Raw genomic sequence first — 19,503 nt, forward strand, 5'->3', positions numbered from 1 at the left:
ACGCTTTCAATAACATCCCAACATGGACCCCAGTATCCAACCTTCCCGTCCTACCAACTTTGCCATTTACCAAAAGGAGTGCTTCCAGCTCTCTCAGCAGGGTCTCCATCCACCGTTCAATACGCACCCGGACGCTCTCGAGGAGGAAGCGAAGAAGAAGTTGACCCAAGGAGGATGGCTTTATGCGGCCTGCAATGCTGGAATAGGATGGACGGACCGGGCGAATCGAGAAGGTGAGTCAACTTAGTGCGTTTCAATGAGTTGTGATATGGCTTATATCGTCGTAGCTTTCTACAGGTGGAGGATCATCCCCAGGATGTTGGTAGACACCACGGCCAGAGACACCACCACCGAACTATTCGGTCACAAGATCAACGCACCCATCTGCTTCGCTCCAATCGGTATCAACAAGGTGAGTCCAGATCCACCACAGTGACCGGAGTGCATGCTGACTTTTAGCATTCAGATTTATCACCCAGTGAGTGGTAGAGCGTCAATGAACGTCATTCCAATTCCACTGACTCCCCCCCGCTGTGTAGCTCGGTGAATTGAATGCATCAAAGATCGCAGGCGAGCTCAACATTCCATACTGTCTTTCTACGGCCGGATCTCAGCCTATTGAAGAGGTCGCCCGGGTGAATGGGAAAGGACCTAGGTTTTTCCAGGTGAGTCGCGATCCCATGGGCGATTGGCGACGTGCCGCTGAAACGTGATACATAGCTATACTGTCCTCATGACGAAGAACTGGAAGACTCTCTCCTCCAACGGGCTTGGGTAGGTCTCATCAGCTGTACAGTTGTCTCGTTCTACAACTAACGTCTTCTTCTTGCAGGATAGCGGATTTGACGTTTGGTGCGCAATCGGTTCCCCTCTTTACATCTGCCGCTGACGTCCAAGCCACCCACATAGCATATTTACTCTCGACACCTGGCAGCTTGCTTGGTACGTTTTCCCCACGCACCATGGTCGTTCTGACCTGACGACCCCGATCTTGCAGGCGACACAATGACATAGCCGAGTCCAACTACGCATTCTATCGAGGTGAGTGGAACCAATAAGGCCCACATCTGTGCTCAGCTCAAGCTTCTCTCACTCAGGAATCGGTGCGGAAATCGGTCTGTCGGATCCAGTCTTCCGTAAACGCATTTCCGAACATGGCCTCGACCCAGAGAAGATTGAAGATATGCCGAAGATTGGAGAACTGTGGATCGATCAGGTCTGGCATGGTCAGTAGTTCTCAAACATTCACAGCGGTCAACGCTAATATAGTTTTTTATCGGTTCATAGGTAAAGCATGGACCTGGGAGAAAGTTCCAAAGTAGGTCATCTAGAGGTTGATGTTCGCTAAACGATACTTCAGACTCGTTGAGAAATGGAGGCGAATTTCGAATGGACGACCCTTCCTGTTGAAAGGTATCCAACACCCAGACGATGCTCGAAAAGCGATGGAAATGGGCTGCGACGGCGTAGTGTGTTCAAATCATGCGGGTCGCCAGGTGGACGGTGCCGTGGGTAGTCTGGAGATGCTACCTGAGGTGAGTCAGTGTGATTAAAACCTCCGTTGTGACGCTATCCTGACAATTCGGACAGATTGTAGAAGGTGTGTGATCAATCAGTAGCATGGCGCAGAAGACTGATCAGTCGTTATAGCGGTCGGAGACAAAGGCACAGTTCTCTTCGATTCAGGTATCAGGACTGGAGCCGACGTTTTCAAGGTATGTACGGGACGTGCGTCGCCGAGCTCACGTTTCATAGGCTCTCGCACTAGGTGCCAAGGCGGTTCTCGTCGGTAGGCTATACGGTGAGCGAATTGTTCCCGCTTTACATATCTTCTCTGCTTACTGATCTCCAACTGTTTAGTCTTCGGTATGGCCATTGCGGGCGAGAGCGGAGTGCGACACGTTATGAAATCGCTTCTGGCCGACTTCGACATTCTCATGAACTGTGCGGGAGTCAACAAGGTCAGCGAGATTGACAAGTCTCACTTGAGTGAGTGTCAAAGGTGTCATCTTCCCCAGTGAGAAAGGCTGATCCAGGTCAAAAGGGTTTTTGCAAGGCATCGGTGGATTATAATGCATGTATGGCAGTCGATGTGGGGTATGGAAAGCTGTAAATGGGTACCTGAGAAATCAATGATGAACTTGAAGGATGTGAAGATGTGAGAGATGCGATCACAATATCGAGAAAATCAGCGAAGAGTGAAAGTGTTTAACTCAACCCCGCTTAGTCTTGGTTCCCGAATTCATGCCAAGCTTCGATAGGATGATGTTCTTTACAATCTCCTTCTGCGCGTCCGTTTCCGAGCCCACTATGGGCACATCCAGCTTCCGCCGTTCCTCAGCCTTCAGTGAGATCTTGTCGTAAATATCGTAGAAGCAATCACTGTCGTAACGCTGTTTCACCCGGTCGATCTCGTTCTTAGCTTGGCCGTAGATTGTATCGAACTGCTCAGGTGTGTGCCAGTTCTGAGCATATAACATCGATCTTCCACCGGTCGAGATCAACAGGTTGACGAGTCGATCGTTAACGTCCCTAGCGTTGAAGGGGAATGATCGAGGTCGGCCATAGATCCCGACGTTGATCAGGTCAGTCTGGTTGTAATGACATGCAAAGTGTTGAGGAGTTTGTGTCGATCTGATCGGGCAGAGCCAGAGGGGATACACCCCGATCGAGTCAATCTCCTGGATGAAGGATTCCGCTCTGTCCCGAGGGACATAGAAGTCCTGAATGACACGCATGCGACCTAGATCGGTCAGATCGGAGCTGTGAAGCACTTTGAACAGATGGGTCGTGTCGAGGAATGCGCCAAACACCAGCCTTGTCAAGAAAGTATCACCGCCGAGCATGTTCAACGCGTATTCGGCCATCCAGAAAGCGCCGTAGTTGTAGCGGAAACAGTAGTCCCAATAAGGTACTGTCATTGTCGAAGTATCTTTGACCGACTTGTAATACCATCGATCGTAATGATGCGAAAAGTGGGACACCTTTCCAACCGGCGTGTCAGTATATCGCCCTCGAACCACCGCATACTTGTCCCTTGCGAACGCGATCGCTTCCATGCAATCCCCTTCTTCTTTGCCCAACGCTTCCACAACGTCCTTCGCCGAGCTATACCTTTCGATGTCTAGTTTGACGTATTTGGGTGCGCGCTGTACCTTCAGCTTGACTTTGACGAGAAGGGCGACAGTGTTGTAGCTCGCTGATATCGCATAGAAGAGATCGCTGTTGGTCGAGGGGGAACACACAACCTGGTCCGGTGTCAAGCATTCCATCTCCAGGACCGTATCATTGAACTGGCCATGTCGAAAGCTCGAGCTTTCCAATCCACCTCCAGCTATCGCTCCTCCAACCGTTATCCCAGGAAGCTCAACCACCACCAAGGGGGACAGATCGTATCTCAGCAGCTCCCGTAGTAAATCACTGAACGGGATCCCAGGTTCACATTCCACCCATGATTCTTCCTTGTTGATGCGGATGATCTTGTTGAAAGACGAGAGGTCGACGGGGAAGTACGCGGGTCCATGTTTGTATCCCGAGTTGCGGATGGTGTTCGACTGGAGGGTACGACGCTGAAGAGAGATCTTGGCGTCTTTGGGTCGATGTCGAAGAGAGTCGATGACAGTGGCCAGACGATCCGCGTGATCTTGCTGGGAGCAAAAACGAGACGGTTGCGGTTTATATCGGTAGAGGGCGAAAGCCGTGACCCTGACCAGAACGAACGCAGTGAACAATGCTATAGTGAAGATGGACATCAGCGAGACGCAGTCCAGGCTCACGCACCGCTTACTCACACATACTTTGATGTCGTGTTGATGTCGTAGAATAGACAAGACAAAGGGAATGTAGGGTCATGATTTCGCTTCTTCGAGTTGAATCGTCATGACGTAGGGTTGTATGTGATCGACACGGAACAGTACGAGTACAAAAACGAGGGTCATCATTCCTTGCTTCTGGTCGTCATCTTCCTTCCTCCTTGATGTCTCTTTCGCTTCATCCTGCTGAAATGAATGTGGAACTCCGACCTGTCACGCACCTGTTTAGGAGGTGCCATATATATACAGCTGCGACACTGTGTCTCGTTACTGTTCGTCACTGCGCCGACGAGTGCCAAGCAATCCAACGACGGATGCTACCCCTGAATCATTGCGTTACTCGCTGGACTGCGCAAAATGTCAACACTTGTCGCTGTCTGAACACCTCTTCATCACCATCGTCCATACTCCTGATTGAATACATATTTCATACTCGGGAACGGCCAATGGAGGGCGACGTTGGATGCTCATCGACCCAATGAGCAGGTCCTCGTACGTCTGGGTCGACGCGTGTCTACTGTCGATCTTGTTTCTGGTGATTGGGGTCTCTTGCCAAGATGCCGCCGGTTCATCAGAGGTGATCCGAGGTGTCAATCTGGGTGGATGGCTCGTGACGGAACCTTGGCGAGTGTTCATACATGCTGAGCGCTGTCTGTCATCTGATCCTCTATCCTCCTTGATAGGATCTCACCGTCGCTATATTCCTCTGGTGCCGATGACGAGTGGAGTCTGTGCAATGGTCTTGGAAAGAGATCATGCTCAAGCGTACTACAGTCGCACTGGGAGTGAGTGGCAAATATCCTCTCGTCCTTATCCATGCTGTGATGCTGAAACCTTCCCTTTTCCTCCCTTTAGATCGTTCTTTACCCGTGATGATATCGTGGATATCAAGGCTGCTGGACTCAACTCGCTCAGGATACCAGTCGGTTATTGGGCTGTGGACGTGACAGATTTCGAGCCTTATGTTACTGGCCAGGTGAGCAAGGGAGCCAGTCTCCTCATACAACTTTCATGACAGTGCATCAATATTACGCGTTACTGACAGCTCGAAAACAGTACCCATACCTCATCCGAGCGGTGAATTGGGCTCGAGAGCTGGGTCTCACGGTTCTTATCGACCTCCATGGTGCTCCTGGGTCGCAGAACGGCCAAGACAACTCGGGATTGATCGGGCCAGTGCTTTTTCAGACCAACACCTCCAACGGGGATAGAAGTTTGAATGTACTGAGGAATTTGACGGAAGAGTTCTCGAGAGATATCTATGGCGGAGTGGTCACAGGTGAGCGATCAAAGGTTTGCTTCGACGCCCGTGTAAGGATGGGACTGACATCTGTGATAGGAATTGAGCTGCTCAATGAGCCGAGATTGTCTTCAATGGGGTTCACCATGGGCCAATTGACAAGTTTCTACACGGCGGGAAGCAGCGTCATCCGAGCTGCCAGCAATACTGTCAACGTGACTTTCCATGGTGCGTCCATTCAATGGCGGAACGAAGGCTGACGATCTAGATGCTTTCTATGGCCCGAATTACTGGAGCGATTACGATCCGTCGACTCCCGATGCGAATACCCCTGCTTCTCGTCTCACTCTTGATACACATCAGTACTACGCCTTTGCACCACTGAACAACTTACCGCACGATACGATCCTCGAGTCGATCTGCAACGTCTCGCAATTGTTGAAATCACCATCGGCCTCGTTTCCACCTGCAATAGTCGGAGAATGGAGTTTAGAGACTGGTGAGTTTGCCTATCCAGTCGAGGTGTCGCTTTTCATCACAGGATGGCTGATCTGATCGTCTGCTTTTGTTCAGGCACCGCACCCAATACTACTAGTTCTCGACAGAATAGGGACAATGGTCAGGCCAAGAGAACATGGATGAGATTGATGTTTGAGGCTCAACTCGCGGCGTATTCCCCAAACGGACCAGGTCAAAGATCGATTGGATGGTATTACTGGACCTGTAAGCCGATTGCACCTTCCTTCCAAGAGTGACAGATGAATTGGCTGATACCTCGACAGGGAAAACAGAATATGATATCGATACTTGGTCGTATCGACGTGGTGTCGAGCAGGGCTATATCCCGTCAGACGTCAGCAATTCGTCCACGCTGGCTTTCCCTCGCTTAGCAAACGGGTGCGTCGACTCGAACTTCAACTATACCGCTCCCGCGAGGCCAGGTCGAACGTCAGCTGCCACACCAGCTCGTCCATGCACGGTCGGCGCGCCGATCACCTCCATCCTGGGTGTCTTGGCGATTTTTGTCCTATAGATGGCTAGAGAGCTACATGGTTCCAATTGGTATGACCAATTCATGCACAGAATTGGTATGACCAATTCATGCACAGATGGAATGTCGGCTGGACTGGAATCAGACACATCACTAAATCGTACAATCGTTTGAACTTCTCCTAACCGGCATGATGCTCGGTAGCATTGTGCAACAACTCTTCGAATTCGCCTACGCCTGGGATATCCCACCCGTCCTTCTGTCTCAAAGGTTTCGCCCACGCCACGATCTTCTCTGCCATGTTCTTCGGACTGAACCCAAAGTTCTCGTACAATTGTGCTTGAGGAGCTGACAGACCGAATGTCGACATGTGACACCCCGCATGAGCGTATCGTGCCCATCCGTATGCTCCCCATGCTTCAATGGCGACTACGAGTGATCGATTTGATGGGAGAACCGATCGACGATAGGACGAAGGCTGTTCGTCAAAATGTTTCTGACTCGGCATCGATACCACTCGCACTTTGTAATCCGGAAGGAGTATGGCTGTTTCAATGGCCCTGGCGACTTCTGCACCCGAAGCGACAAGTGTCAGATCTGGCGTCTCATCTTCTGATCCTTGGACGATGTAGGCTCCAAGTGGTATCTTGGTGCGATCGGTCCCAGGAAGAAGGGGTACAGGTTGTCGGCTGAGCGCAAACAAGCTTGGGTGATCCTCGTCTTCCAAAGCGAGCAGCCAGGCTCCAGCCACTTCTTCAGCGTCAGCTGGTCGGATGAAGTTCATGTTAGGAAGGGCACGGTAGAAGCTGGGCAAAGCGATCGGTTGATGTGTGGGTCCTGCGGGTCAAAGATCAGCCAAGAGCCGATTCGATCCGTGTGGGGTTCACTCACCGTCTTCTCCGATGCCGATAGCGTCGTGAGTAGCGATACCTATGAACCTAAGCTTTTGGAGTGCTGACATACGTGCCGCCGGAGCAGCGTACAGCCAGAACATGAAGAACGTGGACATGATCCTGAGGAGACTCATCAGCGTCTATCTTTGACACCGCAGTTGATCACCATACTTACGGGATGAACATCCCCTTTTGATACGCGGCCAATCCGTTGCCCACAGCGACCATAGCAAACTCCCGAATACCATATCGGATCTGACGACCTGAATAATCACCGTTACCCAGCTTGGGCTAAGAGGACGCATCAGTTGGAAACTGAGCGTGAAGCGGACTTCTATACTTACATTCTGAAACTCTGTCTGACCTTTAAAATTGACAAAGGTCGACTCCATGAGATCGGCACTCCCTGCCACGAACGACGCATCATTAGGGACCAGCGTCTGTACCATGATACCGCTCGCTTTTCGCGTAGGGATGGGATCCTTCGGCAATTTATCCTTCGTCGGGATTGTCGCTGCCCAGCCGTCCACCAATTTCCCTTCCATCCGCCGTTGCAGCTCAGCCGCCTCAGTCGGATACGTCTCCTTGTACTTGCTCATCATGTCGTTCCACTCTGCTTCAAGCTTGGCGCCTTCGGTTTTCACCTCGGCGAAGTAATCGTACACCTTTGGAGGGATGACGAAATGTTCGTCTGGCTTGAATCCTAGTTGCTTCTTGACATGCTCGACATCGTCTGCACCGAGTGCGGCGCCGTGCACTGGTCCCGAGTTCTGGTTGGCCGAACCGAAACCGATGATAGTGCGGATGTTGACCAGTACAGGCTTGCCTTTGAGGGTCTTTGCTTCATCGAGGGCTTTGAGGATCGCAGCGAGCTACAGTGTTTGATCCAGGTCAGTACCGAGAAAACAATTGGCGATACGATACTGAACACTCACGTCGTTTGAGCCATCTTCCACCTCAATCACATGCCATCCGACGGCTTTCAGCTTGGCGGAGGTGTCGTCTGTAAAGCATGCGTCGATGTTGCCGTCGACAGTGACTGCATTGTTGTCGTAGATCATGATCAAGTTGTCGAGTCCCCAGTGACCCGCCATAGATATCGCTAGAGACGTGCCAATGTCAGCTTACTATCACCATCGTCGATTTGTAAGAGACCTCGCTCACCTTCCTGTCCGACACCTTCTTGCAAGCAACCGTCTCCCGTGAAACACCAGATCTTCCCATCCACCACCGGGAATTCATCCTTGTTATACTGCGCTGCCAGTTGTTTCCCCGCAGCAGCGAGCCCTACCGCGTTGGCGATGCCTTGTCCCAATGGTCCCGTCGTCACTTCCACACCGGGATATTCGATCTCGGGATGTCCAGCAGCCATGGACCCGTGAAGGTTCGGGGCGTGATATTGCTTGATGACGTCCATCGTCCATGCTTCGTATCCAGAGAAATGAAGCATGAGATACTGGAGGAGACAGGCGTGACCTGCAGAAAGGACGAATCCTGGCCAGTGGAAGACAAGAAGTTCGTAAGCTTTTGCTGGATATTTGGGAATGGAAACGGAAAGGGTGAAACAGTATTCAAAACGACTCACGATCACGAGCGAACCAATCTGGATTGGCTGGGTTGAATTTCATCTCGTACCGCCATAGGGCGACACCGATCGCCGCCGCTCCCATAACCGTCCCGGGATGACCTCCCTTGTACTATAGATGTGCTCAGCGGCAGCTTCCTCTGCTTATGACGTGCAGGTGCCAATACAAGTGTTTTCGCTACCTACCTGTTGACACAGATCTGCTGCAAGACATCTTACAGTGTTAAGCACGAGCATCTCATCTCCCTCCTGTGAGTGTATTTCACATCAGCCCCCGCATTCAAGGATGGATGAGAGAAAAGCGAAGGACACACCGAGGATACTTTGGAAGTGACATTGCCTGACTTCTTTAGACCACTCGAATGCCCCGGTGCGGTGTCGGCTGCAACGACAGAGGGTGCCATGATGAGTCTGTGACTGTGGGTGGTGGCAATACGGTCAGAAATAGAGTGTATCGTGATATTCTCGCATGCATGATCATAATTGCCTGTCCTTTATACTCGAGTGACTATGTGTGTGTGTGTGTGTGTGTGTGTGTGTGTGTGTGTGTGTGTGTGTGGTGAATGTTGTGAATGCATCTGGACAGATGGGGGACAATTGATGTTCTTCTTTCGGAGTCATAAATCACTCCGAAGTTGGATCGATCCGGATCTATAGAGGCGATACGGGGTAAGGTGACCTAACTTACAATACCATCATTATCCCGAAGAACGGTCCGTGCCCTTGAACGTGGGGACCCAGCGATGAATCCGCGGGGAACAGATTGGGGCCGCCAAGCCGACCAGGTGATTGTGGCATGTACGTTCTAGAACAGCATTGTACCAGCTGAATCCAATTCGTCCTCCAGGCATGTCCTCAGCTTCAGACCCCACTACCGCGGCAATGTATGCACCGGACAGAAAGGTGGATGGTCCGAATGCCGAAAGGATAGGAACCGAGAGCAACACGTAGCTTATACAGGAAAACACAAGTCATGGTTAAGCGCACCTCGTGCAAATTGAACATCGCATGCATCCATCTGGTTCACTGATACAGATAACTTAGAATACTTCTCCTTACGAAGAACTTGGAACGGGCATCCCCATGAAGCTCCTTCCTTCCTTCGCTTTGAAGCTCAAATCCCTTCCAACGAGATGGGCGGTCTTGCTGTCCGCCTCCACTTCGTCCATCGTGAAGTTCTCCCTTTGTTCCTTGGGGAGAAGGTCGTAAATGGACTGAGCATACTTGGGTGAGATGGCGCATTGTTGAGCAAGGTATTTCTTCTGTACAATAGTGTCGGCATACTAAAAGCAGGTCAGTGAATTTTCGTGCACTAAGACTCACCTTGAGAAGCTTGGCGGTGTTCTGGTGGAGATGGTCACGCTGAGTGGCCGTCATGACTCGAGTGTAAAGCTCGCGAACTTGGTCATACTCGCTCGTCTCGCCTTCGTGCGACCAATAACTCTGACGAGAGACCACATTGCTAGCTGCTTGGAATGGTGCTTCTGCCATCGATTTACCAGCGAACGTTGGCGCTCGAGATCCCGGATTGGTGGACTGATAACTGTTTGGGAACTACACAGTTTCAGCGATGTCCGAACGAGATCAACTCACGTAGACAGGTTTCTTCCCGGCATCGCCGTCAATTCTCATAGATCCGAAGAAGTTGTCGGGCGAGTGGAATCTACTAATGTCAGCGCCCAACAAACAGAAAGGGAATCAACTTACTTGGACAGGACTAACAGGATTTACAAAGATGGCGTCAGCATCGATATCAGACTCTGGTGCTTGCTACAGTACTCACAAGGACAGTTGACAGGGATCTATCGAGCGTCAGCATTGTCTTTCTAACCTGGTTTCAGTTTCTAAGACCCACTTGATGAATGTTCGCACTGGCCAATCGGTGGTATTGTGCGTCACGGTAGCTGATCGGTTAATCACAATCGGACAGGTTGTGACTCACAAGAAGGCCCTCCAGTTCAACAAGGTGTCGGGAGAAAGTTCGATACCCGGGACCAGGGATCCAGGGGAGAATGCCGCTTGTTCGACATCTCTGTGGTAGTCTTCCGGGTTACGGTTAAGTTCGAGTTCGCCTACCTCTTGCATGGGGAACTGGGCTGACACGAGTGTCAGTCCGGGAAGGGATCGCATTATGATTCAAAGCACTCACTCCTCGGCCAGATCTTTGTGACGTCAAAGGGATCGAAAGTCGCTTGAGTAGCCTCCTCAGGAGTCATGACCTAGTCCCACATCACCAACAGTCAACAGGCATTCCCCGATGGCGAATCTCAACTCACTTGAATCATCATGGTCCACTTGTAGCTTCCGCCTTTGTTGATAGTCTCGTAAAGCTGTCTCTTGGAATAATCCGGATCAATACCTTGGGTCATCATCGTCTGATCAAAGTCGAATTGTTTGGCACCGTGCTCTGGTCGCCAGTGGTACTATCCCGTCAGCAAAGATCGAGACAATGCTTACTCACCTTCACGTACACAAACTCGCCGCTCGCGTTGACCCATTTGAAAGTGTGACAGCCATAGGCGGAGAAGTGATTACCGTCGGGCGTCGCGTGGTCAGAGAACAACATCATTCCCGCGTGTTGAGACTCGGGCACATTAGCAAGGAAGTCGAACCAGGCGTCTGGGGCATTTCGGTCAGCTCCCAGTACATTGATAGTATTCCATAAACCCACTGAAGTCCAACAAGAAATTCTGAGGGTTCCTTTGCTGAGATCGGATATTGTCCGGACCCTGGAATGGGTCTCGGACGAAGAACACAGGCCAGTTCAGACCCACAAGATCGTAGTTCCCTTCCTATGGAATGTCAGCACAAGCAAACAGCTCAACTACTCACGTCAGTGTAAAACTTGACGGCAAATCCCCGAGGGTTACGAGCAGTGTCCGGGTATTCTCGCTGCGGAGATATCAGTCTACGCAAGCAAGATAGGGCGACTAGATACTCACGCCGTAGGTCACGGTGCTCAGTCGGGTGTATACTGGTGTGCTTGTGCCGACTGATTTGAGGAAGCTGGCCTTGGTGAGGTGTGATACGTCCCTCGTAACAGTGAATTTGCCTTTGGTCGGGATTAGCATTGCGTCAACCAAATCGACGAGGAATGCACTCACCGAACGCTCCCCATCCACAGGGATGCACGATCCTCTCAGCAAGCTTCGATCGATCGAATGCCTGTTGTTTCTCAAGCAGCAAGGGATCTCCTTGATAAGGGATACCACCGATGTTCAAGGGATGACCCGAGTCCGGGATGAGCTGACCAAAGTTGGAGGTGTAGAACGGAGCGTTGTCCGAAGCTTCTCCCTGGGTGACGAGACCTGCGAGTCGTGATGCTGTCGCTGCGGGACCCTCGTTGAGTCCTGAGAAGAACTGGGATCGTTGAAGGGGTCGAGGATCAACACCTGGAACCTTTTCAAGGACGTCTTGAACGAATTGCGCCATGGTGAGCTATCGTGTTGTAACTTGTAGATATGATATGGATGTGAGAGGGACGAGAAATGAGGAGGAGAGAGTACTTGTTCCATCGATCACATGAAGCACACCCCTCCATGATATAAGTTAAAATAGTGATCAGGTCTGAATCAGCTAGGAATCGTACGTTGTTCACTCGGGGAACAGCTGACGATGTCAAGATCGAGCATTTCACATCGTCGTAGTGCGTGTGTGTGTGTGTGTGTGTGTGTGTGTGTGTGTGTGTGTGTGTGTGTGTGTGTGTGTGTGCTTTTGTGATGACTAAGGCTTCGCTCTTGACAAGAAAAAGGAGGGAGACAGCGGAGCTGGGCATTCGCACCGGAAAATCCTGAGATCGGTGCCTGACGATAGGCTCAAGATTCCAGAGGAATATACCGATCGTCATCTACCTTCGATGTACTGCCTGGCTGGGATATATGTATATCCCGACGTGAACAATCATGACCACTCCGGTTCTCGGTTCCAGCCCTTGCCGTTCTGGTCCATCAGTGGTCAGAATGACAGGCGCACTCGATTCGAACAGTCAAGAGTGGAATGCAACCCCTGTCACGAGCATTGTACGAACATCATATGACATTACGTAACTGGCTGTTTCTGACCGTCATCCAGATGAAGTGCGTTCAGTTCCCAGGAACCATCTCTCGTCTATCCTCATCTCGGTATTCCTTTTCAGACATTTCCGATTTTACTTTTATCAGCGAATCATATTCACTTTCACACAGGAGGACATTTCTGAACACTCGGATGACGGAGGGTACGACGACATGACGACAACCACCCGGATCAGCTCCTTCCGCGCCCAAAGTATCGTCGACCAAGCCTCTTCTCTCGACAGTTAACCAGAGTACACGGGCGAGTATCCCGTCGGTGCGCTCGATGTCGAGTTTCCGATCGAGAAGCAGACGTCAGGGTCCTTCCGACATGAAGGAGCTACACACGGAGGATCCGGCAGGGATAGAGATCGATATGGTCCTTTTCAGGCTTTTCTATCCATGTAAAGTCAGTCCGGGAGAATCAAAGGGAAAGGTATGGTCCCCAAGGTGACTTGGACGTGCTGTCTGTTGATACGAAGGACCTTCGCTCAACGTAGTTTCGGCAGAGCTGCTTCGACAGTCAATGGCTTTCTCCAAATGGCCGGAAAGCAAAGCTGCATCTTACGTGGTCCAGCATGTAAGTGTGCTTGGACCCAACCTCCAATCTGGTGTTGAGGCAACGAGTGAACGACTCCAGACGTCATCGTGCTGGGTCCGTGTCAGTCGGTTCCTTGACGAATTCATCTGTTCCACCGTATGAGGCTCTTGTTATGACTTTACGTGCGATCGAGCCTTTCTCGGAGGCAACCGCCGACGGCAATGAACGACTGTCAAGCCTTGGATCGCCAGTGGCGACCATGCCACCCTAATCTATAAATAAACCGGGAGAACTTTTCCGTCAGGTATGCAGTGAAACAATGCATGATGATATGTGATCTATTGATTTGTATGGGGTGCGTGTTGTTCTCGAGCCTTCACCTGCTTTGATCCGGTCCTTCATAACTTATACGAACACATCCTCTCCGACCTGTGGTGATCTCCAATCTCTCCATGGCCAATACTCCTTACTCAGCGGCCATCTTCGACTTGTGCGATCTCAATTTCCTGTGGATGCCAGTGTCAGCAAGCAAGCAAACCCCTTCCCTCGACTTCAACCGCTATCAACTCACAAAAGAAGGAAGACCATCCCGTATGAAGTCAGCACGAACAGGCTGACATATCAAAGTGAAAGTGAGCTCTGCCCTGCCCAGATATACAAGGTCCACAGGAAGTAGCATGACTCACAGGGTGATGAGCAGATCTCGCCATCCGTCAAGGTGTTTCGTCAAGTTCATACTGGCGAGATACTCTTCTCCTTTGGAGTATCCGCAATAATGACATTCGCTGGTGTCGTTCTGAGTCCCCGTTGTCAGTTTATCGCTGACTGCAAACGATAAAGAAAGTTTCGGGGAAGATACGTTTGCACTCACTGGGTTCTCGAGATAACCCGTGGCGTAGGTCAAGAACGTTTCCAAGTATTGGCCGCAGGTCTGACCCGATGGCGGATCAAATATACCGAATTCTTCAGGCTTACATTGGACCTCGACGTCCCAGAGGGGGAAGACGAGGAGCGCGCCCATGAGATACGTGAATGGGTTCAGCCAGTAGACTGTGAGCGTCCAGATCAGCATCATACAAATATTTGCGACGATGATGAATACTCACGCCAGTAACCTGTATCACGCCAAAGAAAAGAAAAGAAAATCAATTGATCAGTATCGTCTTCTGGTGCATTCATCGAAATCGCTTACGCCAGAAAGCAGTGATTTGCTGGTATGGAATCTGTAGCAAGTCAGCATAGGTTTCAGGATCGTGGCTTGATATACAGTACTCACCAAAACGCCACAGAACGTCGTTACGGTACCGACGAAAAGCGGGATGATCAATGCGGCGAACTCGGGATTGGGAGCGTATGCCGCGATGAATTGAGCTGCGAAGACTCGTCAGATTAATTTTCGAGTGGGAAGTCTTTATTTGTCGGTAACTCACCAATACCAGTATAGAGCAGTTCGTACAAGACCATCTCCAAGAAGACAGGTCCAGCAACACCGGCGGCCAAACTCAACCCGGCAGTCGCGTACCTATCGCACCGTCAACCTCCGGCTCAACGCAGTGTTTGACCTGGAAGACTCACCAACACGCCCAGAAAAGGAAAGCACAGATGAGAAGATATGGTAATTCGGCGATGATCTCGGCGAAACAGAAAACTACCCATGAGTAGAGTTTCGCCTTCTTCTCCCTCTTCTCGAAGATATCGCGATTGGCGATGAATTTCGGTTGGGTCTGGACCATGACACCAGGTGCGACAAAGACAAAGTTGAATATCGCGAACATCCGATTTTGTAGATCTTGGTAACCGTGTCCGATCTTCCAGTAACTGAGCAGGATATCAGTCTACTCCTCGTGGTAGTGATGTATCGAGGAAACAACCACAGCTACATACCTGAAACCGACGATCAAACCAGTCACTGTGAGACGTTCCGAATGATTAACATTAGTCGTCCAAATCCATCGACACTTCTCCACTTACTGATATGTAACATGCACTTATTCACGACATATTCGAGATTTCGCCACAATTGCAAGGACGCCCTCGCACCCACGATCCTCATCTGAGTCCAAGTGGTCGCCGCAAATTCATTCTCGTCCTGATCTTCCGGATTATAGTATTTCGCAGCCTCCACATTGACCGCCTCGAGCTCTTGCATTCGAAGTTGTCGTTCTTCAGATTGAAGCCAGACTTCGGCCCAGTCTCGTCCTCTGGACAGATCACCAGAGACGACATCGATCATGTATTCTGCTGGGTTGGCAGTCGAAGGAAATTCGATGCCCTGTGATCGGAAGTATTCTGGCATATGATCGACAGAACCAAAGTAGACAGTCTGGAAAGTCAGTGTATGCATCAGTCTATCTTTGACGTACCTTTCCACCACCCTTGAGAAGGAGAAGCTGGTCGAATCCAGCGAATAATGAAGCACTGGGTTGATGGATGGTACATAGAACTGATTGACCTTTGGCGGCAAGCTTTTTCAAGAATGTCAAGATCATGAAGGACGATTGACCATCGAGACCGGATGTAGGCTCATCGAGGAAGAGCAAGTGCCTGTCAGAAATATCAGCTTAACCAAAATTCCGCTGGTCCAGACGACTTACGGCTTGCTGACGAGCTCGACACCGATAGTGAGACGTTTACGTTGCTCGACTCCCAAACCTGCGCCAGCGACACCGACCATGGCATCTTCGATATCGTGCAGTTCTAATAGCTCGATGATCTCGTCGACATATGCGAGTTTCTCCTGCACCGCCAAGTTAGATTGTTAGACCTGTAAGACGACTTTGACCCAAAGTTTTGCTCACCTTGTCCGGGATGTGACGAGGCTGCCTGAGAAGGGCCGAGAATTCCAACGCTTCTCTGACAGTAGCTTGAGGCAAGTGGACATCCAGCTGCTCACAGTAACCTGTAGTTCTCTGGAATGACAGATGCAACGGATGACCGTTAAGCAAGACATGACCGTGTACCTCCCCCTCGCTCTTCCTTGCTGCGAGGACGTCCATCAAAGTCGTCTTTCCCGCACCGGACGAGCCCATCAGAGCCGTAAGGGTTCCGGCCTTGCAATATCCCGATACCTTGTCGAGAAGCTGTTTGTCCTTGCCATCCGCTTGGACCACATATGTCAGGTCCTGCCAGGAGAAAGTCGTACCCCGGAACGTTTCCTCGGAAACTTCGGTTTGCACGTTACCTCGAGGTCTTTCGACGAGTTGACCGGCAGTGACGCCCTCCTCCACATCACGTGGATCGGTCCCTTGTGCTTGTGCTTTCTTGACGTATTTTCCACCGCCACCAGGCTTGAAGAGGGTCACCGCTTTCGTGGTACCGGCTGCGGGGATATTCTCGAGGAAGAATGAACCCATGGCGAGATACAAAACCCACCATGCGATGAGGACACCGAAGTTGCGCCATACATGGGGCTTGTGAAAGTGGAGAGCATCCACGAGATATGTTGACCCGATGAGAGTCGTGGATCCAGGCGTCGCTCCTGTGATGGCGCATCCGCTCGGACCAGAGCCATAGTCGGCCCCATATGGAGCAAGCTGAGGAGCAACACATTCGAAGGTGAGACCGTCAAGCTCGTCTACATTTCATATCAGTCTGCGTCCAAGGGCCTGTTCGATCGATCCGACTCACTAGCCATCAAGGCCTCGACGCCGTAATACAATGGACACAGCCACCTAAACCAAGCGAACCATGGGTGCATGGCGGGTGTGTAAATGACATAACCGGAGTACTGTCATGCATGTTAGCGCACCGACGCTAGCAGATCGATAGAAAGATGGTACTAACCAATGTGAAAGCAGTGAACAAACTACCGGCAATTTTTGACGCATCATTGTACGTCGACGAGGCATAACCGATTGCACGGAAGAGGGCAGTGACATCGGCCACGACCAGGAAAGTGAACAGGAGGAAAGCAAAGTACAAACCTGCATCCTGCTGTAACCCAGACATCCAATAGATGATGATGGTGTACACCACTAGTTGAATGACGAGGATAGGCAGATCGGCGATGGTCTGGGCGATGAAAACGGCGGAAGGGCGATACATGCTGTACGCTTTGTGTTTGGACAGGACCCGTCGACCCACGAACGCAGACGACAGATCGGCGAAAGCAAGGGTCACGGGATCTAATGACAGAATCTGATCAGCCATATTGTGCGAGGCAGCGAGACAGAATCAGCTCACAGACAAGACTGACGAAACACACACCACCTCGAAGGAACTGTTCAGCCCGTGATCAGCTCGTGATATCAGAAATTCCAATGTTTGGCCACATACCAACCCGCCCGTGGTCTGAGGAATTGCGTAAAAGACAGAACCAGTGATGAAGGCCAGTAAGAACGTGGTAAGTTGACGCATCCAGAAAGTCCTGACAAACATCTGTTTCAGCTTTGCGATCGCTTTTATCGACTGCCTAGCTCACCATTTGTCGGCCCATCTCTGCTGATACTCCCTGATCACTGCAGTTCTCACTTGAATCATGTAGTTGTTCTTGTCAGGCAGACCCTTACGAGTACCCTTGTTCTTCTGCAGTTGGACAGAATCTTGTGCAATCGCAGTTCCCCCCTCCTGCTCAGTGGTATCGGCGAGATATTCATCCAGCTCCGCCCTCATCCTTCGCGCGACATCCGATTTACTGTAAATGGCTGCGAACTCCGCCGGGGTGGTTGGAACTCTACCTTCGAAACCGGGTCGGATTCGACGTTCTTCCAGTGCGGTGACGGCAGTGAGGTAATCGGCAGTATTAGCCCCGTCCATCTGCTCAAAGCCGAGAGCCTCAAAGTACGGTCTTGCATCGACCCTAGGTCCATAGTACAGCAGACGACCTTCTGCGATGACGGTGATTTTGTCGAATAGGTCGTAAATAGCGTTTCCGGCTTGATACAGACTGACGACGTTGATCTTTTGCGAGACGTCACACAATGTACGACAGATCCGAGCATATCCAAGCGCGGTACTCGCATCGAGACCTCGAGTGGCATTGTCCCAGCACATGATGGTAGGGTCGGGAGTGAGAGCTTCAGCGAGAGATACACGCTTTCGTTCACCACCTGATTGAATGAGTCAGCTGGTTCACGCCTGTTGAGAGCAACGAAAGAAGAGAGGACTTACCTGAAACCCCTCGAACATACTCATTCCCCACTTTGGTCTTCTCCGTATGGGGAATCTGGAAAGCCCTCAGGAGATCACTCTTCTTCTTCTCCTTGAAGTCATCGGTGGTACCAATTGATCCATCATCTTTAGCTGCTGGTCGAGCCGCTGCGGACGGCGTAGTCATTCGCAGCGCATAGTCCAGTGTTCGTCCAACGGACAGATTGGGATCGTGGAAATCTTCCTCGGAGATGAATGAGACTTCTCCTCGATACGGTTCAAATCCCTTTGTACCTGCTTTCATCGAACCGTATGACACCTGTCCTTCCACACCGGCGTATCCACCGGTCAGACTCGATAGGGTTTTGAGGAAAGTCGTACAGCCGGATCCTGGTCGTCCAACAACGAGCATCATCTCTCCAGGCTTCAACAATCCTGAAAAGTCCTTCAGGAGATATCGTTCGCCCGGCCGAAGTCCCGGTTCTCCCTTTTTCGGTTTCTTTGAACCAGGTGTCCAGCTCATTCCATCATGCTCAACAGAGCTCCCGACGTTGGAACTGGCGTTGGCGTTGGCGTTGAGGTTAGCGGTCTTTTCGGCCTCTCTAGCGGCTCGGAGTCGAGCTGCCGTCTTCCTTCGTTTGATCTGTAACCATGGTGCGAGGATATTGCTGAGATCTGGAGCATAGACGATATCATCCGCACCTCCGAGACCTCGGATCGAGACGCGATCCCATGCCAGTGGAAGCTGTCTGATCGAAGGTACCCCTCGAGCTTCCAATGATTGGTTATCTTGCTATGTACGCATATGAAGGCAAAATCATTTGGGTCAGTTGCTTGCATGCATCTTGTTGGGTCAGATCATCGAGATTACGCAAAGGTGACGCAAAAACGTACCTTGAGCTGATCAGAGTAGGTCCATTGTGTTTGAGTTTTATTTTGGTTCTCGTCTCCACCATCTAATCTCTTGAGATCCCCCTCAGAGAGCTCATCCAGGGCTATCGATTCCGGCCTCGAATTCGAGATGGTGATATCAGAATCCGCCATGATAACGACAGAATGACGTGGCGATTATCCTCCGACTTTAGGGCGGCACAAAAGGTTTGATAACAACGAAGCAGAAACAAAGTAAAGGAAGACGAGAGAACAGCGGGGGGCAGAGGGGAGAATTCGAGCCTCTGAAATCTCATTTGAATCAAATCGAACTGGAAGGTTCCCCTGAATAGATGCCTTTCTTCACAGATGAGAACGCTGAGTCAGCTTCGGTTCTCGTTCCAGAGAACGAGGTGGACTCGGGAGCGAGC

General features: G+C 50.9%; 6 protein-coding genes across 6 annotated transcripts; 2 read left to right on the top strand and 4 right to left on the bottom strand.

The window, feature by feature from the left end:
* Window positions 1-22: 22 nt before the first annotated feature.
* On the top strand, window positions 23-2,073 carry IAR55_003728 (uncharacterized protein; the record flags this gene model as incomplete). The annotated part of the gene is made up of 15 exons (XM_066946834.1): window positions 23-233; window positions 288-412; window positions 467-478; window positions 540-665; window positions 721-774; window positions 833-852; window positions 910-942; window positions 998-1,041; window positions 1,098-1,226; window positions 1,288-1,318; window positions 1,361-1,545; window positions 1,651-1,719; window positions 1,769-1,801; window positions 1,861-1,989; window positions 2,057-2,073. The coding sequence occupies 15 exons, from the start codon at window positions 23-25 to the stop codon at window positions 2,071-2,073; spliced, it is 1,218 nt and encodes a 405-aa protein (XP_066802213.1).
* A 140-nt stretch (window positions 2,074-2,213) lies between these two features.
* Window positions 2,214-3,795, bottom strand: IAR55_003729 (uncharacterized protein; the record flags this gene model as incomplete). Its single annotated transcript, XM_066946835.1, has 2 exons — window positions 2,214-3,733; window positions 3,792-3,795. The coding sequence occupies 2 exons, from the start codon at window positions 3,793-3,795 to the stop codon at window positions 2,214-2,216; spliced, it is 1,524 nt and encodes a 507-aa protein (XP_066802214.1).
* Window positions 3,796-4,290: 495 nt separating this feature from the next.
* On the top strand, window positions 4,291-6,085 carry IAR55_003730 (uncharacterized protein; the record flags this gene model as incomplete). Its single annotated transcript, XM_066946836.1, has 8 exons — window positions 4,291-4,436; window positions 4,496-4,597; window positions 4,668-4,788; window positions 4,869-5,091; window positions 5,152-5,280; window positions 5,528-5,551; window positions 5,626-5,775; window positions 5,835-6,085. The coding sequence occupies 8 exons, from the start codon at window positions 4,291-4,293 to the stop codon at window positions 6,083-6,085; spliced, it is 1,146 nt and encodes a 381-aa protein (XP_066802215.1).
* Window positions 6,086-6,224: 139 nt separating this feature from the next.
* IAR55_003731 (transketolase) lies at window positions 6,225-8,925 on the bottom strand (the record flags this gene model as incomplete). Its single annotated transcript, XM_066946837.1, has 9 exons — window positions 6,225-6,880; window positions 6,935-7,056; window positions 7,112-7,227; window positions 7,281-7,808; window positions 7,872-8,038; window positions 8,101-8,430; window positions 8,522-8,633; window positions 8,708-8,770; window positions 8,836-8,925. 9 exons carry the CDS (start codon window positions 8,923-8,925, stop codon window positions 6,225-6,227), a joined length of 2,184 nt encoding a protein of 727 aa, XP_066802216.1.
* Window positions 8,926-9,576: 651 nt separating this feature from the next.
* Window positions 9,577-11,953, bottom strand: IAR55_003732 (uncharacterized protein; the record flags this gene model as incomplete). The annotated part of the gene is made up of 14 exons (XM_066946838.1): window positions 9,577-9,783; window positions 9,845-10,035; window positions 10,111-10,184; window positions 10,229-10,238; window positions 10,305-10,323; window positions 10,377-10,392; window positions 10,464-10,617; window positions 10,671-10,740; window positions 10,798-10,896; window positions 10,983-11,140; window positions 11,193-11,250; window positions 11,354-11,413; window positions 11,464-11,573; window positions 11,626-11,953. 14 exons carry the CDS (start codon window positions 11,951-11,953, stop codon window positions 9,577-9,579), a joined length of 1,554 nt encoding a protein of 517 aa, XP_066802217.1.
* A 1,627-nt stretch (window positions 11,954-13,580) lies between these two features.
* On the bottom strand, window positions 13,581-19,246 carry IAR55_003733 (uncharacterized protein; the record flags this gene model as incomplete). The annotated part of the gene is made up of 20 exons (XM_066946839.1): window positions 13,581-13,620; window positions 13,686-13,727; window positions 13,801-13,910; window positions 13,986-14,164; window positions 14,307-14,337; window positions 14,391-14,485; window positions 14,545-14,636; window positions 14,690-14,932; window positions 14,999-15,023; window positions 15,086-15,386; window positions 15,478-15,658; window positions 15,709-15,851; window positions 15,913-16,688; window positions 16,742-16,841; window positions 16,898-17,238; window positions 17,297-17,333; window positions 17,390-17,480; window positions 17,535-18,162; window positions 18,224-18,995; window positions 19,097-19,246. The coding sequence occupies 20 exons, from the start codon at window positions 19,244-19,246 to the stop codon at window positions 13,581-13,583; spliced, it is 4,377 nt and encodes a 1,458-aa protein (XP_066802218.1).
* Between the last annotated feature and the right edge of the window lie 257 nt (window positions 19,247-19,503).

This window comes from Kwoniella newhampshirensis, chromosome 7 (genome assembly GCF_039105145.1).
Source record: "Kwoniella newhampshirensis strain CBS 13917 chromosome 7, whole genome shotgun sequence".
NCBI classification, from domain to species: domain Eukaryota; kingdom Fungi; phylum Basidiomycota; class Tremellomycetes; order Tremellales; family Cryptococcaceae; genus Kwoniella; species Kwoniella newhampshirensis.